The sequence below is a fragment of the Danio aesculapii genome, chromosome 11 (assembly GCF_903798145.1).
Source record: "Danio aesculapii chromosome 11, fDanAes4.1, whole genome shotgun sequence".
NCBI classification, from domain to species: Eukaryota; Metazoa; Chordata; class Actinopteri; order Cypriniformes; family Danionidae; genus Danio; species Danio aesculapii.
In genome coordinates, this window is record NC_079445.1 from 12181201 (window position 1) to 12201458 (window position 20258).

General features: G+C 37.5%; 1 protein-coding gene across 1 annotated transcript in view; it reads right to left on the reverse strand.

The window, feature by feature from the left end:
* The window catches only part of ttll7 (tubulin tyrosine ligase-like family, member 7), a 220960-nt gene that overhangs the window by 145883 nt on the left and 54819 nt on the right, over positions 1-20258 (reverse strand). Inside the window, 4 exon segments of the mRNA XM_056468436.1 lie at positions 4930-5094; positions 5960-6176; positions 18711-18869; positions 18979-19046. Coding sequence (XP_056324411.1) covers positions 4930-5094; positions 5960-6176; positions 18711-18869; positions 18979-19046 — 609 coding nt within the window.

The following is a 20258-nucleotide window of genomic DNA, read 5'->3' on the forward strand; positions in this document are numbered from 1 at the left end:
AAAAGTAGTTCAGGAAGAATTGAGTAACATGCTGAACATGGGTGTAGTAGAAGAATCCCACAGCGACTGGGCCAGCCCGATTGTCTTAGTACCCAAGACTGACGGCATGGTCCGGTTCTGTGTGGATTACAGAAAAGTCAATGCTGTGTCGATCAGTTAGGTGCTGCTCGATATTACTCAACACTGGGTTTTGACAAAGGGATATTGGCAGATCCCCTTAACTCGATTGCCCCCCCCCCCCCCAAAAAAAAAAACTGGCCTTCACGATGCCATTTTATACCAATTTGTGACACTTCCCTTCAGACTGTTCGGGGCACCAGTGACGTTTCAGCATCTGATGGACAAAATACTCTGCCCTCACTCAGCATATGCAGCTGCTTATTTAGATGACATCATTTTCAGTAATGATTAACAACTGCATATGCAACATCTGAGGGGCGGTATTGTCAGCGCTGAGACGGGCTGGGCTCACGGCCAACCCGAAGAAGTGCGCAATTGGGCGAGCGAAGTTAAGGTATCTGGGCTTCCACTTGGGTCACGGATAGGACCTAAGACCTAAGACCAAAAAGAAGGTGAGACAGTTTTTGGAACTGGCAGGATATTATAGGCGTTTTGTTCCTAATTATTCGGCCCTCGTCAGCTCATTGACTGATCTCACTAAAAAGGAGGGACCGGATACCCGTCCAATGGTCAGAGCAGTGCAACAGGCCTTCTCAAAGGTGAACACTATACTTTGCGGGGGGGGGGGTGCTATTGCATGACTTTGCTTTGCCCTTTATTTTACAGACGGACGCATCCGATCGGGGTCTGGGGGCGGTTCTCTCCCAGGAGGTGGCACGATTGGAACGACCGGTGCTGTACATTAGCCGCAAACTCAGTAAGAGTGAGGCTAAGCATAGCACCATAGAGAAAGAGTGCCTGGTGATCAGGTGGGCCATTCTCACTCTTTGCTATTACCTCCTAGTCAGGGAATTCGTCCTCTGTTCAGATCATGCTCCTCTCCAGTGGCTCCACCGCATGAAGGATACCAACACGCAGATCACACATTGGTATCTAGCGTTACAGCCTTTTAAATTCAAGGTGGTCCACAGGTCGGGGGCACAAATTGCTGAAAGAAATAATAAATAAAACCTATTTATTCTAGTGATTGGGCCGGAGAGACACCCTTCTTAAGGAGAAGAGAGGGAGCAGCCGGGGAGAGAGGAAAGGAGAGCATGCACACACACAGCTACGTGTGGTGTGCATTGACAAAAAAAAAAAAAAAAAAAAGATAATTACTTACCTGAATCGCCGACCCTGTCTTCTTCTTCCCACAACAAGAACAAACTTTAATACAATATTGTTATGATAACATGAAATTGTTGCCTTCAGTGATTTCCTGAAGATAAATAACGCAACTGGACTAACTACTGCAGTCAAACAGCCCACTCTGTTTGAAAGGCCAAGGGGAAGGGGTAGGTGTACAAAGATAGAATTGGGATTGGGTCTAAATGCTTTTGCACTCCTTTACTTCGGACACTGCGAGAACAGCTTCTCTCCCATAGTGCATGATAAAACTTAAAATTCTGTGCGACAGTCGTGTCCAAATGTCATGTGCAGTGGAAAGGCGGCTTTAAACGTGTCAATTTTGTAACAACCTAAAGAACACCAAAAGCGTTTGACCCAGGTTACTGACAAATTAAAAGTCCTTCTGCATATACCCTATTAGACATGGTCAAGACAGTCTGCTGTAGTTCAAACCGAGCATAAGAATGGGGAAGAAAGGTGATTTAAGTGACTTTGAACGTGGCATTATTGTTGGAGTATTTCAGAAACTGTTGATCTACTGGAATTTTCATGCACAAACATCTCTAGGGTTTACAGAGAATGGTCTGAAAAAGAAAATATTCAGTGAGCGGCAGTTCTGTGGGCGCAAGTTCCTTATTGATGCCAGAGGTCAGAGGAGAACGGCCAGACTGAGCTGAGAGAAAGGCAACAGTAATTCAAATAACCACTCGTTACAACAGAGGTATGCAGAAGAGCATCTCTGAACACACAACATGTTCAACCTTGAGGTGGATGGGCTACAGCAGCATAAGACCACACCGGGTGCCACTCATGTCAGCTAAGAACAGGAAACTGAGGCTACAATTCGCACAGGCTCATCAAAGTTGAACAATAGAAGATTGGAAAAACGTGGCCTGGTCTAATGAGTCAATTTCTGCGGCAACATTCGGATGGTAGGGTAAGAATTTAATGTCAACATCATGAAAGCATGGATCCATCCTGCCTTGTATCAACGGATCAGGCTGGTGGGCGGTGTGTAATGGTTTGGGGGATATTTTCTTGGAACACTTTGGGCCCATTAGTACCAATTGAGCATCGCCACACAGCCTACCTGAGTATTGTTGCTGACCATGTTTATTGCCGATTTGTCAACAAAACGAACCATTGTTAAACAATGGCTTGCCTAATTACCCTAACTTGCCTAATGGACCCTTTTCACAAGACTGTAATGACGCGTTTAATGGTCATCATAATCTTAAATCCTTGAAATCTTTATTAAGTAGATTTTTTTAAGAAAACGTATGAACATTTATATGTATTTATGTATGTATTATATCATATTTGCGTCAAATTACAAAAAAATATATATATTTTTTTTCGAACCACTTGTACAAAAAAACAAACCAATTGTGCGTGGCATTTCTATTGCTGCATCTATAAGACAGGACAGTAAATTTGACGTTATTCATTCCTCTGGTGCCTACATCAGTCTCACACAATTTTTTTTCCCTTTTTTAAAAGTCTATTACATGATCGTGGAGTTTTTCTTTTATTATTTCAGCAAATAGGATTGTAAAAAAATATTTGTTGTATTCTCCCATTCACTGCGCCCTAAGTTTTCCCAACTATGACGACTTCCGCTACTGAGAAACCCGGAAATGCGAAAAGGGTCTATTAATCTAAGTCTTTAAATTGCACTTTAAGCTGAATACTAGTAAATATTATGTACTGTCATCACGGCAAAAATAAAAGAAATCAGTTATTAGAATTGAGTCATTAAAAATATTATGTTCAGAAATGCATTGAAAAAAATATTTCCGTTAAACAGAAATTGGGGGGAAAATATACAGGGGGGGGGGGGGGGGGGCAATAATTCAAGAGGGCTAATAATTCTGACTTCAACTGTACATAGAGACACTGGATTATAGAGAAGGTGTACACTGGGTAAACTGTAACACTTATGAAAGCTTGCTAAATAAGTCAACAAATACAAAACTCTAGTGAATGGATTAGCTCTCAATTTAAAAGATGGAAAATTTACAATTAGATTAAAAAAAGGAAAACAGAGGGAGTGCAAACAGAAGCAGAGGGAGATAAGGGCAGAGCTGTCGCATTACTGACATACTGACACAAAACAGATTCGTTTTGACAGGAAAATTTGATACAATTTAGAAACTGAAGCCATGGAGGCTGATTTAAAAAAATGGTGCAGAGTCTATCAGGTCATTACTGGAACCGTGGTGCAGGACGTCTTCTGATATGTGTGTGAATCAATGGCATCATATGAAGTGCAAAACACTTTTAAAAAGTTCTAATATTTATTGAAAAACTCATTTAACTCGACATGATGCAAGAAGCTAAAAAGTCAGTGAAATGCATCGCAACTGTCCATCTAGCATATGTTTACAAAGACAATTGAAAAAAGAGCACAGACAGATATAAAAATGACCTTTGTGAAAGGCCCTAATTGCGTTAGCTTGTCAAACTCAGTCAAACAAGGCAAAGCATTGGCTGCAGCTACAAAAACAAGATCTGAGTGTCTTCAGTAAATCCAGGCGTAATGAACTAGATGGCTATTGCATGGGAAAACTATTCATCAAAACTATTTACAAATCATTTAAATTACATCCTTTCATCATGTCATGTCGTCAAACAAATTAAAATGGCACTTTTTTCCACTGTACACTACCTGACAAAAGTCTTGTCGTCGATCTCAGTTGTAAGAGCAACAAATAATAACTTGACTTTTAGTTGATCATTTGGAAAAGTGGCATAAGGTAGGTTTCTCAGATGAATCATCTGTTGAACTGCATCCCAATCATCAAAAATACTGCAGAAGACCTATTGGAACCCGCATGGCCCAAGATTCCCACAGCAATCAATCAAGTTTGGTGAAGGAAAAAGCAAGGTTTGGGGTTACATTCAGTATGGCGGTGTGCGAGAAATTTGCAGAGTGGATGGCAACATCAACTGCCTGATGTCTCAAGACATTTGTGTTGCCCATTACATTACAAACCACAGAAGAGGACAAATTCTTCAGCAGGATAGTGCTCTTTCTCATACTTCAGCCTCCACATCAAAGTTCCTGAAAGCAGGTCAAGGTGCTCCAGTATTGTCCAGCCCAGTCACCAGAGATGAACATTATTGAACATGTCTGGGGTAAGATAAAGGAGGAGGCATTGAAGATGAATCCAAAGAATTTTGATGAACTTGAGGAGTTCTGCAAGAATGCTTTCTTTGCCATTCCACGTGACTTAATTAATAAGTGATTTGAGTCATTGCAGAGATGCATGGATGCAGTCGTCCAAGCTAATGGGAGTCAAACACAATATTAATTCTTTTTCCACTCCACTATGACTTTATATTCTATACTGTAGATCATTTCTGCTAAGTGACAAGACTTTTGTTTAAGCAAAGTCAGACCTTACTGTCCTAATTAAATAATTAAAAATCAAGGCATGATCATATTTTATTTAGGTAAAATAAGCGTAATCTAGAGGCCTTTGCCTTTCATATAAGCCACTTCTGGTACCAAATGATCTACTAGAAGTCAAGTTATCATTTGTTTTTCCTAAAACATGGATAGGCGACAAGATTTATGTCAGGTAGTGTAGAGAGCAGCCCCAAATTAATTATAAAAAAGCAGTAGTAATTAAAACTCACCGATACATCGCCCCAGAATTTGGCCACATCATAATCATTAATCCGAAGGAACTCCGTGAACCAGCCAATTGACCGTTTGCTGCCTTTGTCCACAGTTTCATCACGCTCAAAGTTTTCATTGTGTTTGTTCACGGAATAGTTGGTCAAGTGCATGTATAGCTGGTTCTGAGGAAATAAATGCATGAAAAAAAATTATTTTCAGTGCAGTTTGGCACCTTCACTTTCATTCAGGAACATTTCATGCATGCCTCCCATGACAAACGAGACATTGGATGCGAGTCTGAACTGCTGGAAAAGTGTTGTTTTAAATTTGATAATTTGATAATAGATAATTGGAATTTGATACAGCACATAGTATGGGGAAAAAATCTCCACATTTCACAGTGCAGCTGTCTCCGATCCTTTACTGACTCGGTAGGTGCAAAGGTGTCGAACAGCCATGTGTGTGTACTGTAGACTATCCTGTTGCAAAATGTGCCAAAAATCCAACACAATGGTAATAATTTGATAAAGGCGTTTACATGTCTGTACTGCCCTTCAATAATGCGACTATAATCAGCATACTCCACATGTCTTAATACAATTTCTGTGTAGTTCGAATATGACTTTAATCAGATTAAGACAATCAAAAATCGCTGTTTACATGGTAGACTCTTAATCAGAGTATTATCTTAATCGTATTAAAATCGGAATATTGGTGTCCATGTAAACATACTCACTGTTAATGGGAAAAACCTACTTATGAATAGATAGAACTTACTATGCAAGTATTCTCATCACAATACATATGGTGTCTAGTCTGAATTTAGTCTATTGCTGCCAATTATGTATGAGAAAGCTGAAATCTTGCTTTCATTTTCTAATCTGTTCTAATCTGTTTTGTCACAATTGTCTGTATGATAAAGTGAAGTACAGAGTTTTGACATTTGAATAAAGTTAATTTTGATACATATTTTTATTTACAAGTCCATCTGCTACAGAGTATTATAAAAAATGTACATTGCTATCGCTGTACTATTAGTCAACTTACCAAGTTTGACTCATTTGGCGTGTGATACTTTTCTGTGCCCATTCGCACCAGGCCATCGTTGTAAAGGAAGACACGTAGTGGATCACAGGAAGTGACAAGAATGTAGAATCTCAGGTCAAATTTGTAGCCCTCCATAAGGAAGGGTTTATCTAAATATTCCTGTACAATGAAGTGATCCTGGACTGGAAGCTTTTCACAGTTTCGAATTAGAGATATCCTGGAAGAAAATGAGAAATACATCAAAAATAATAACAACCCAAAAAATGTGGTGCATATTTTATTTTACTACAAAAATTGAAAACTCCTAAGTGTGTCAAGTTGAGCTGAACTATCATTTCACTACATGTGTCGATATAGAGTGGAATGAATTCTCATGTCAAATATGAACAACACTGGATGTTAGGGCTGTGCAATTAATTGAAAATTTGGTTTCAATTTCGATTTTGGCTTCTAACGATTATGAAAATGCATTAATAGAGATAAAAGATTATTGCATCATATATCGCACATTTGTTGCTCTGCAAAGCTCAGTTTCACATTAAAATTACTAAAAGCATGTACTGTAATGTAACTTTTGCAGCACGGGATGCGCATTGTTCATTGATGTACACTCGAATCATTCATGTTTTTAAAAGCGCGAAAGAGCGCATGCTGTTGTGTGTGTGCGCGCTCAGCCTCAGAGTCGAGCAGAGCCCACACATCTAACGCCATCTTAATATGAGCGCTTTAATGGTCAAATACATGTGCATTTGTGTCAGAGTGCGGTGTTTAGTGATTATTCATATTAACCCTCATTTGTGCAATAAACAAACAAGTTGAGAATCAGACATGTGAAAGAGAAACCATATCTGAACCACACTGCTCTTAAAGTGACAAAATTTCTGCTGCCGCCTGTTTTCATCATTAATCAAACAACAAAAGGAGACAATCCCTCACTGCTCTTGACTGAAGGACTTTTGTGGCTATAAAGTTTTTTTTTGTTACAGTGAAGATGCTTAAAGCACAGTTTGCTTAATATTTTATTCTATTGTATTTATTTCCCTTTCCTTATTTACAGGGAGGAAAATAACTGTATATACACAGTTGAAGTCAGAATTATTAGCTCTCCTGAATTATTAGCGACCCTTTTCCCCCAATTTCTGTTTAATGGAAAGAAGATTTATTTTCAACTAATTTTTAAACATAATAGTTTTAATAACTCATTTGTAATAACTGGTTTATTTTATCTTTGCTATGATGACAGCACATAATATTTTACTAGATATTTTTCAAGATACTAGTATTCAGCTTAAAGTGCAATTCAAAGACTTAACTAGTCATTATATAACAGTAGTTTCTTTGCAGACAATCAAAACTATATATTGCTATATATTAACTATAAATAGGTTTCAAAATATTTAAACCTGCTTTTATTCTAACCGAAATAAAACAAATAAGACTTTCTCCAGAAGAAAAAATATTATAGGAAATGCTGTGAAAAATTGCTCAGTTAAACATAATTTGGGAAATATTTATATTAAAAAAAAATTCACAGGAGGGCGAATAATTTTGACTTCAATTGATAATCGTTTTGAATAATCGTGATTACAATTATGACCAAAATAATCGTGATTATGATTTTTCCCATAATCGAGCAGACCTACTGTACGTTTTAAACTATAAAAACACTGGATGTTTTAAACTATTAAACTTTTAACTATAAATTTCAACATACTGAACAACTAACTTTACATCTATTATAAATGCATAACTATAGCCATAACCTGAGACTGACTTTACAAGTACTTTTAGAAGACAACAATATTGTGCGAGATATTGTGCAAAAGAAGTATTAAAGGTATATGATTTGTGGAACATTCACAAGTAAACTTTGTCTCCTTATTGAGTTCTTGTAAGATAGAGTTTAAGTAAAGTGTCTGGGGCATATTAGAGAAAAGTGTTTCTACGGGTGGTTTATCAAGCCCACTCATCTGTGTGAAGCACACTCAGGACCCCGTTTACACTAATATGTTTTAGCTTTAAAAACTTTTGCTATGGTTATGGCTTACGTCCACACTACCTTGGAGTTTTCAAGCCCCGGAAATGGAGCGTTTTGAAAATGCAGAAGAGGCAGTTTTCGTTTTAAAATGCTGCTGCTCTGTGTCAGTGTGGATGGGGGAAAACGAAGACATCTGAAAACAGTGGCTGCAGACATCCGCCTATCTAATTAGGGTTTTTTCTCTTAATATTAAGTGCACAAGTTTGATATGGAAAACAAAATCCAGAGGACACGTCAGATAAATCTTCAAAGGAAACAGTGTACTCTATAACGTCGTTTTCAATAAAATGAAAATATGATTTAACCTTTTGAGGCCCAAGGTGTTTTATTACATGCATTTTTTATTTCTCTTTGCTACTTTTAGAGAAAAATTATGTCCATATATGTCGACTCGTGGTCCGAATCTACATAAAACATTCTTTCCTGATTTTTTTTATGCATATTTAATATAGAATTTTTTTTTTAACTTGCTTTGACTATCAGAGAGGACCCCCCCCCCCCCATTTTAAACGTTTAAAAATAGTGTTTGGGACATTTCATATGCTGCAAAACTGGCAGGATAATACTGTATGTCTGTAACAAATTATAAAACATTCAAAGTATTTTAAATAGCCACTTAAGTGCTAAGATGTGCTGTCCACGTATGTGGACACTCAAGCCCTAGGAGGATAAGGAACTGCCTATTTTCATTTTGATATTACCAACTTAACAGACATCAAAAATGTAGCTACATACTTATATGACCGTCATCTTCACTGTATGCATACTTATAACAAAACGAAGCCTATAACATAACTGCCTCCTTTAATTTTCATTGAAAAATAAGAAACAAACCTGGATATCCACCAACAAACCTTCGCTGAATATCAGTTTTAATAATCAACAATGGCCATTATAAAAGTAAAATGATGGGGTTAAATTTCTGTCTTCAAATCCATCCCAGAAAGGATCAACGTTGATCCTTTTTTTCATTACTTTATTCATATGATTATTTGAATCAGTATTTAATCTTTAAATTGATTTTGAGTAATGAATAAAGTTAAACATTACCTACTTTGTCGGAATATATTTACTTAGAAAAAAGGAGTGTCTTTGTCCCTATCTTTGTCTATCTAAACTCAATTTTCAGGAGCTCCAAATCAGGTCAGAGGTCATGGAGACCATCCAGTGAACCTCAATTCTTTAAGAATTGGAAACAACTGTTCCTATTGTTATTTGCTATGTGTTAATTATATCTAAAGTGATGTTTGACATTTTAAGTGTTAAATCTTTTAACGTTAATTCCTTTGCATGTAAGCTGCCAGTTTGGATGTAGATTATACTGGTTTTAACCAGTTTTGATAAGACTTGCTGAGAGAACACTCAGCCTTGGGTAAGAAATAGATTGTACTTTGTGTGTGTTCTATTCATTTTTGGATCATTTCACAGGTATGGGGTCAGCTCTGAGGTGGCTGTCTTTTGTTTGTATGCTTGAGATATTGAGATGTTGTACACAGGCACATGGAAATTTTCTGATCTTTAATCAGGTTAAAACACCTATATTAGGTAGGGGTGTAACGGTACACTCAGCTCACGATACAATGTGTATCACGATATAGTGTTCACGATTCGATATGTATCACGATATTTGGAATAAAAATTAAAAATTAAAACTGAAATGCAAATAAAAGATTTATTTTAAAAATTACCAAGTTAACAATTTTCAATGTATTTTTTTTTGTTTGTTTCTTTTTGTTGTTCTTTAAGAAAATATCAAAATTAAGGAAAATTTAAGTAAAGGTGCAAAAATAAAAAAAAATTGCATTCTATTCAAGTAAATTTTCTCAAGATTCTGTAGATGTAAAATAAAGGTGAATATGAGTAGGCTGTTATTATTGTCATTTCTCAGACTTATGGTAAAACAACAATATTATTGTGTGTAGGTCTACTGTTGGTTAAAATGCAAAATTTTGAATAGACTTTGAATAATGGACTTGAACAGACTTTAAATTTGTCTTAGTCATTAATGCACAGTAAAGTGATGACATCAGTATACAACTATTAATAATTCTGAAGTTGTATTATTTTGTTTGAGACATGCTTGCAATCTGTCATTAACAATATTATTAGACCATTAATTCACTAGTAAAAATCAGACATTTGTCATTATCAGATTCCCTATTGCATTATATTCAATATTATATAGGCTAGAATAGTTATACTGACACTGTTAAACATTTATTCTCATGTACAACACTCTTTGTTCGCTACGGAAAAAAAACATTAAATGCTTGTCGTAATCATAACTCTAAAATGTGATATGATCATTAAATGACGTGCACGCTTTCGATTTCATTTTCACAGCTAAGTGCTGTTCATACTTCGCGTGCGGCTCCCTAACGATCACTCTGTGCCACAAACTGAATGTTATTTACAACTTTATTACCTGTTATTTACAGCCTATGGAGGTTCTGTTCACTAAAGCAGACGCGCTCGCGTCTATCATTAAGTAGGGCGCGCACCCGCCCTCTCTGTAGTAACAGCTTATGGTCAGCAGCGCAGTGAGCACGTCATGTGTGATTTTGCGGCCGTGAATACATAATTACATTAAGACAGAAATGACATTTTTGGGTGAATTGTACCTTGTAAACACAGTATGTGACTCACTTTCAACACCATTAGGAGGTATGCATGTCGCTGAGCAAAGTATGTAAAACAATGTGAAGACTTCGGTTGTGTTTGACCCAGTATGCGTGTCAAAAAGCGGACGGGTCTAAAGCTATGTCTGTAAAACCGAAATGTTGCCAAACGTCCGAATTTGAGAGGATGGGCCATCCTGTATTTTAACTCCACTCATCTTGACCTGGCAACGTTACTGCTGCTAGTTCAAGCAATCTGAACTCACATGTGACAGCAGCTCACTAATAAAAGAAAACGGACGTCATATCGTTATAAAATCATCATAACGCCACGATGCATATTGTGACATTTTTGCATCGCTATAAATCGTACCACGATAAATCATTACACGCCTAATATTAGGGGTGTCAAAATTAATTGTTTCTTTGGTGCACCGCGATGCAGACGAGGACAATTCAGTATCGGTTCAGTAATAATCATAACCAGTTGTTATGTACTGATGTCATTTATCTTATTTGTGCTATGTCTTCGTAGCTTACTATGGCGAGGGAGGCGAGCGCATGTATTTAAAACGCTCAAACTACTTAAAAACGCAGAAACTGCACAATTTCACTGCGTGTGTGTTTGTTGGATAGTCTTTCACTGACACTTACAGCAGAAGCTCCTATTTCACTGTGATTGAGTAAATGAAAGTGCTCCTTTTCTCTCTCTCACTGTGGCCCATTTGACCTGCTGGGCATGACTTTTCCTCTCCTCTCGGCTGTTACATTGATACTTGTGGATACAGAGCTGAGCGCATGTCGGCAGTTTTCTCCACCGCGTCTATCATGGATCAGCTGTGATCGCCGCTGCTGTTTATCAATCATTTATTGGTGACAGTGTTGCCAACTTAGCAATTTTGTTGCTAGATTTAGCAATTTTTCATACTATCCTAGCAACTTTTTTTTTTTTTCAGAAAGCACCTAGCAACAAATTTAGCAATTTTTAACATTCATTTGGCTACTTTTAGCAATTTTTAAAATTTTTAAGTAAATTGCTTGCTCAGATTGTTTTTCATAACTGTTAATTTACTGATATGTGTTAACATGCATAATTGTTGGTAATTTAGATAGCAATAAATTCCAATAGTGCTATAATTGTTGTCACTTTCACAAATGTGTTAATTTCACAAGTTAAAAAGAGTAAGTACGCAAGCTGTGATTGTTTAAAACAATGTAACTGTTCAATATCAGTGTTTATTTAAAAATAAATCAAAAAGGGTTTGTATTACTTTTACAAATAGTCAACTATATTTTTCATACACATCTAAATGGACATATTTCAAATAATGTTTTTGCTAAGATGGCCAGTCAATTTGAGAAAACATTAATTATTTTGAATACTACTGTACATAAAGATGTAGTTTTGAGTTGCGATTATGCAATGACGTCATCACGCAAAGTAATATGTCAATAAGAACCTGTTTATTGTGCATCTGGATGTAATGTTTTAATATGATATAATATATGGCGCCTCAGAAAGTAGAGACATGATGGGCTTTCACTTGTCAGATACTGTGCAAATTAGTTCGTGTGGTCATCTGGCAACATTTAGCTACTTTTCAGCCAGGCTTTAGCTACTTTTCATTGGAAATAGTTGGCAACACTGATCGGTGAAATACGCCAGAGCGTTAGAGCCAATCGCAGCCCTTTCTGTTGAGCGCGTGACCAATCATAGGGATGTAAGAACGAACTCACTAGACAAGGCTCAGAAAGCGAGTGGGATATGTATGTGTTTATTTGCAATAAATGCTCATGTTGTTCTGTCCATGTAATTAAGTTTTTATTGGTACAGTTTATATATCTGGCTGTTTGCATTAAAGGACAAAATTGTATCACAAATAGTATATAAATATATTTATACATTTTTATCAAGAATTGTTGTGATGTGAAGAAAATAAACTATTTCTAAACTGTGTATTGAAAGCATCGTCAATGCACTGTGATGCACCGAGATATGGAATTGAACCAAATCGATGGCATGATAATCGTAACCGAACTGTGAGACCAGAGTAGGTTCACAGCTCTGACCTTTATGCATGACGCAGTTAATGACATTCTGTAAGAGTATAGTTGTTGTTAATTTATGATTGTAAGCAGAAAGGCCTACGAATTTATTGTGACTGTTGAAGCTGGCTTCTGCTGATGAGACTGATGAAACTATCCTCAGTAAACTTGAATCTCTGACTCCGGCTCTTCTTTATCTGACAGACTGGTCATTCTTTGGTTCAAACTGTAAATTATCCCTACAATAACGTACAATAAGTTATACAATATAGGAAATAAAGGCAAGCAATCACTCAATATGCAGAATCAGTGTTCGTGATTACACAAATTAATATATCAATTTATCATTGTGCTCAGCCGAATTATGTTTTATTTTAAGTCGTTACATAGAGACAAGATGAATTAATTGACTGCCTGGAGCTCAGACGTCCGGATATGCTGCAGCACATGCCAGAGTGTGTGTGTGTGGTCAAGTGATGTGCGTTTTCAGAGGTGTAGTGTGGACGGAGACCTTTTCAGAAATTAGGGCTGCACCGATCCCGATACTTCCCGATCCAAATCCGATCTTGCGCTATATTCTGTGTAATTTATAAGCCAACAAAAGCCATGAAGGTAGCCTATTATAAGACACTAGAAAGTTGTCATGTAGGCCTACTATAACCCAAATGTTCTGAAGCCATTCTATAGTTTAATGTGAAGCTCAGATTAATTTTCAAGTGCTTAAATTCATTTTCAACTCAGCGCTTCTCTCAGCTGCGCCTGTCAATCATTCTTCATTCATTCACAACTCATACTCTCTTCAAGACTATTTGCTCCTGTTAATAAAAGTAATCAGTGGAGAAAGGCATTTAGTTTTGCATTAAATGGATTTATTTTGACCTGCAAAAAGGAGTTCATTGCTGTTTCTAAATCATGTTGCGCTGTGTCTGTTAGATCAGCAGATCGCATTCAACACTGGAGTAGAGGGAGTTATTACCTACTCTTCACACACAGAGTAGGCCTACCTGAAATTTTAAATTATAAAAGGTTCAATAACACTTTGGACAGATCCTCAATGCAGTGATTTCTTCCCTTTGTGTTTGTCCGCAGATACCGGAGGGCAGAGTGCTGTGTCTGGGTGATGCATCAAGTGCTTCATTCACGCGCCGGCTGCAAACAATTACTCTGTAATATTAAAAGTTTATGTTCTCTCATCCTTCCGACTGAGATTATTCTTCCGAGGGGAATACTTTCAGTGCTGCGAATAGTTTGTAAAGTCTGGCTCATTGTGGTCAAAGTAGTTTATTAAATTAAGTGAAATTGACGGGCGCAATATGCATTGTCATTAAATTATTTAGCCTAATAGGCTACTCTGAAACTGTGAATATTTTACTGTAATTGAATTTATTTATATTAATATTTTAACAGACGAGTTTGTGTTTTGATTAGGGTCAATAGTGGTAACCTATTACAGATTTTTAAGAAAAATCTTAATATTACAAAAGAAAACAAAAGCTGAACCACAACAGATCAATTTCATAACGAATGCTCAAATAATGTAGCCTAGTTTAAAGCAAGCATCATGTTTTTAGTTAGATTGTGCCATCTGTAGGCCTTTGTTTGTTATTTTTACTAAAGAAGATATATTATTTGAGTTGATCACAAGTACTATATTATGCTTAAAAAAAAGCCACAGTTTCGGGATCGGATCTGTATTGGTCGATAATCAGAATTTTGGTATAGGGAACTGTTACATATTGAGTAACATTATTTTGACAATGCTAGTGTGTATTGTTCCTGTGTGTGTTGTATCCTCTATCTGTCTCTTTTTCTCTCTCTCTCCACATGAGCGGAGATCAGGTGCAGCTGTGAGAGGGGCGGCGCCAGTTATAAAACCGTGCTGTTTGCGCTCTTCATCGAGTTCTCTTCCTGTTTCCCCTCGCTGTTGTGTGTGTGAGCAGATCGCTCTAAGTTCTCTGTGTGGCAGTGATATCTTTCTGTCTGAAACCTTTTTCCAAAGTCATCTGGTGAGATACTCTGTTAAATACGGTACTAGGACGGTATTCTGTGTTAGCTGTGGCTAAATGTTTACTTACTGCTGAATGATCTAAGGGAAGGCCCTTTTTTCTTTTGTCCAGTTTTCTCCTGTTTAATGGATAGTTATGGAGGTCAGAATTGTTTTTCATTTACGGAACTTTATTTTCGGTTTTAGGTAAGAAATTTAATAATAGGTAGCGCACCTTGTTTTGTTTATTGTTTTGGCCTTTTTGTTCCCTGGTTCCTATACTGGAATTTTTGTTTAATAAATTTGTTACCCCTTTTTCGCAACTTGGCCTGTGTGTGAGTGCTTGGGGAACAGGAACGGGGACTCCGGGTGACCTCTTTTGATAGCGGTCATCCTTAACCTTATGTGCGTAGCGAGGTGCATCCGCTACGTAACAGGAACAGACCCAAAAAAATATCAGAAATATCATCCACACTGAAACGCCAGTGTGGATGTGGATCATTTTCATTCTAAAGCGCCCTTTTAAAACTGAAACATATAAGTGTGAGCGGGGCCTCAGAAACACACAACGTTTTTTTGAGATATGGAATGATTAAGTGATAACGTGGAGTGATTGCATGTCAGCAAATCTGCAAACTGGTTCAAGTGTTGGGGAAAGTGTAAGAGAGATGAAATAGTGTGTTTTCTAAAGGTTACTTGTAGAAAGAGAGATAGTGAGTTAAGGTACTGTTTCTTTCGCTGATCCATGAACCCTAACTAGGTTAGTGTTAATAAGATCAGATGTCAATTTCAAGCACTGCCATCACCTATTTCCTTTACTTTTGAGGTTGAACAGATCTCCAGCTCTTAGCCTTTATACAGAAGTTAATGTGTTCTCCAGTACAAAACGTAAAAAGTAGATATTTAAAAAACAAGAAACAGTTATAATGGAAAAATACACAGCTAATTTTCTACATCGCTTTAATTGGTTACATGTTTCACTCTGTCCGGTTTGCACATGGCCTCAGCATTTACCTGAGACGCCATCTTTCAAAGATCACAAACTGCCTAAGGGCCTTTTATTATCACAGTTCATTTGTCAGTTATGTCAGCTGATAAATATTGTAGCAGAAGTTGTTTGCTTGTTCTTGGTGCAATTAGATGCGGAGGTTCACCGCCATTAAAACTCAACAGAATGTTCTCAGGAACGGAAAAGATTCTCTTGTGGCTCATGATGCATTTGAACCATTTAGGGTTGTTTGTTTAGTACAAGGACGAAATTGTGGAAAATGCTCAAACAGGAACAAGGGCCACAAAAAAAAAAAAAAAAGACCCAGATAGCACTGCTCCATTTTCTCAATTAAAATGATTTACTTTGATTGAGTCTCATTTATACTGGTGTAATAAGGGGCTCTTGGACGCTTTCCAGGATTTACTACAGTTTCGAATGCATTCTGTTTTCAATAGGAAATGCCACATAGATCACTGTCTGTGTTAAAAAAAGTGTTTTGTTTTTTTTGATAAATAAAAACGTAATTCATAATTTAAATCAAAGCCTAATTGTTTATGCTACTAGTTTAGAGAATCTGAATTTGGTGCTCGGCCAAAAGCAGCACACTGGCCAGTCTTCCTTATCTCGACCGTATTGGCAGGCCATTTCCAGTCTCATATCCAAGCAACCGTTGGCTTAGGTGTATGTTTAGCGTCCAGTAGCTTGTGTTGTGCTATGTTGTAGAGGATAATGGGGTTGTTTGAATCGCATGACATGATTGATGAGGGCTGATGGCAGGTAATCAAAACCCACTTTGGCTGACTGTTTAATTTGGCACCCATAGGGATCTCGTCTTTTAGCCCTCCACAGTTTTTTAACAAGCCTCTGCTCAGACACAAACAATATTCATTTAGTTTTCAGCCTGAAAAATAAATTATGTGGGTAGATATAACTTAATTTCCTGCATCACGCTAAGGTTTTTTTTTGTTTGTTTTTCAAATTTAATCTCCAGCCTAGCAGACGATCTTCTTTCACTTGTTAAATGCAGCATAATAGCTCAACGTTTGATGACTTCACGTTTTAATAAGTACTGGCTTGCTGTAGCGCATGACCATAGAAATATTAATTTACAAGAGGATAAAAGACAGTCATAAATAAATCTAGTGGCCCATCTGCTGCTGCACACGTTCAGCATGGGTATGAGCTTTCGATATTTGTATAGAGTTGAAGTTAGGTTTATTATTATGGCAAGAGTTCAGTTTCAGGTTTACTGTAATGTTAGAATTAATGTTTTACCGTATGGAACATGAAACAAGTAGAAGATTGAACACTTCTCTTAGAGGGCCGCTGCCTAATAGTTTAGTTCCAACCCTAATTTAACATGCTCTAACCAGCTAATTTCAAAATTTATCATATCTTTTATATGCGTTTTAGTACCTAAAGATTGTCGTATTTCACCCCAAATGTCAGACGAAACTTACAAATATTGTAAAGCAGTCATTAATCTTATTCAATGATATTTTTTTTCAGACCATAACTAACAATTTAGCAAAAAAGTATAACAAATAACATGTATATGGTTAAAAACATACATTTTTATCTCATGTTAATAGTTTTGATTAGAATATGTCACGGGAAGTCGCAGCCGCAAAATTTTCAATACTTCAACAAAGCCAAAGGTCACATCAGATCCAAATACACTCACCAGTCACTTTATTTAGGTACACCTTTCTAGTATCGGGTTGGACCCCTTTTGACTTCAGAACTGCTTTAATCCTTCATGGCATAGACTAAACAAGGTACTGGAAATAGATGATGTTGGTCCATATTGACATGATAGCATCACGCAGTTGCTGCAGATTTGTTGGCAGTACATCCATGATGCGAATCTCCCATTCCACCACATCCCACAGGTGCTCTATTGGATTAAGATCTGGTGACTGTGGAAGCCATTTGAGTACTGTGAACTCATTGTCATGTTCAAGAACCAGTCTGAGATGATTCATGCTTTATAACATGGCATGTATCCTGCTAGAAGTAGCCATAAGAAGATGGGTGCACTGTGGTCATAAAGGGATGGACATGGTCAGCAACAACACTCAAGTAGGCTGCGGCGTTGACACAATGCTCAATTGGTACTAATGGGCCCTAAGTGTGACAAGAATATATCCCCCACACCATTACACCACCACCAGCAGCCTGAACCATTGATAAAAGGCAGCATGGATTCATGTTTTCATGTTGTTGATGGCAACTTCCCACTCTACCATCCGAATGTCGCAGCAGACTCATTAAACCAGGCAAAGTTTTTTTTAATCTTCTATTGTCCAATTTTGGTGAGCCTGTGCGAATTGTAGCCTCAGTTTCTTGTTTTTAGCTGACAGGAGTGGCACCCGGTGTGGTCTTTTGCTGCTGTAGCCCATCTGCCTCAAGTTTCAACATGTTGTGTGTTCAGAGATGCTCTTCTGCATACCTCAGTTGTAACGACTGGTTATTTGAGTTACTGTTGCCTTTCTATCAGCTTGAACCAGTCTGGCCATTCTCTTCTGACCTCAACAAGGCATTTGAGCCCACAGAACTGCTGCTCACTGGATATTTTCTCTTTTTCAGACCATTCTCTGTAAACCCTAGAGATGGTTGTGCGTGAAAATATCAGTAGATCAGCAGTTTCTGAAATACTCAGACCAGCCTGTCTGGCATCAACAACCATGCCACGTTCAAAGTCACTTAAATCACCTTTTTTCCCCATTCTGATGCTCGGTTTGAACTGCAGCACATCGTCTTGACCATGTTTAAATGCCTAAAAGCACTGAGTTGCTGCCGTGTGATTGGCTGATAAAAAATTTGCATTAACAAGCAGTTGGACAGGTGTACCTAATAAAGTGGCCGGGAGTGTATATGTTTTATATCAAAATGTAAATAAACATTCATTGAGCACACATAAATATCATGTCAAAACTACATTTTATTTGGAATGCGATTACTCACTAATTTTCACTCAGTACAACTAATACTCACTTTAGAAAAATGTTTAAGACATTTAAGACAACACAAAGCCATAAAAGATGTAAAACATTCGATTTGCTCTGACTCACCCATGGCCCATGGCTCCATTCGCAGGCTTAACGATGAAAGTTTTCTGCTTGCCTTTTCGTTTCAACTCCTTTACGTAGTTTTGGAACTGTGTGCACTCAGCTGGGAAGATCCAGGTTTTGGGGATGAAGCTATATTCCTGAGGCTGACTTTTAATCATTCTAAGGGTATTAAAATGAACAAAGATAAAGAGTAAAGTCAATATTTGTTGGCTGGAGGTTAGTTGTAATCAGTCATGTATCTGACATGGTATCGTGTTTTCAAACTCACTTGGCCATGTTCCTTGCCAAGCAGTCTTTCCGACAGATCTCACCCATTCCTGGGAAATGGTTTATCCTCTGAGGAAAATAATCATACTGTTAGAGGGCACTCGGTTATTCACCTCTGAGAGGAGAAACACAACATTAGAGCCCAAGTCTTGAACTGAGACTATAATATTTTGACATTTATGTCCAATTACAGACTCAAAACAAAAGGTGGTTGTCAGACCTTTCTTAACCCCTATTTAGTTCCCCACATTGTTTTTAATTTAAAACTAAAAAAGACGATCAATTTTGACTCTAAGGGCCAAGGTAATTGGTTCTGCATCAGAGCCCGTGTAGTTGTAGGTGCTGACAGATGAATGAATTGCTTTGAATGCAAAGAGGTAGGGAGAGAGGGTGGAGAGTTTTTCAGTATTCTTTGAGCAAATGAGGCTGAACAGGGCCATTAATTTGACTCATATGACCTGTAGCTTGGCAGCAGAACCAATCACCGGAAAGCGCAAAAAAAAAACACAACAACAGAAGAACAAGCATTTAAAACACAACACGCACTTCAAAACACAGAAAACAACTTTATGATTAGTGTTTTAAGAAGCAAAGTATTAAAGCCAATTGTTTGGGGTGGTTACCCTGTGATAGCTTACAGAATATTAGACAGATTTGTTTTGTTTTTTTCATTTGTTTGTTTCATATGGACATGTTGTGAATGATTGGGAGTGACATAATTCTTTAAATTTGATTCTTTCAAGTAGATTCTTAAAAAAATTGAAAATAAAATTTCTTTTATACATCTTCCTAAAATCATGTTGATGTTCATAGAAAATAAATGGAACAATTTGGAACAGAACTAATGGTTCTTATACGTCTTTTAACTGAACATGTAACTTCAGTGGTTATACAATAATTGCAATATTACTAAATATACTACAAGTTATAAAATAATTTCACATAGTATTGGATAAAATAGGGGCGGCATGATGACACAGTGGGTAGCACTGTCGCCTCACAGCAAGAAGGTCACAGGTTAGAGCCCCAGCTGGAGAAATTGGCATTTCTGTGGGGATGCATGCTCTCCCCGTGTTTGTGTGGGTTTCCTCCGGATGCTCCAGTTTCCTCCACAAGTCCAAAGACCTGCGCTATAGGTGAACTGGGTAAGCTAAATTACCCAGTAAAGTCCGTAGTGTATGTGTACAGTATATGTCTTGGTCCTCCAAGTTGGGGTTTGAGCGTTAGGCTAACGACCCACCTCGTAAACACCAGCATGGTCCGGCTACATATCTACTTCGC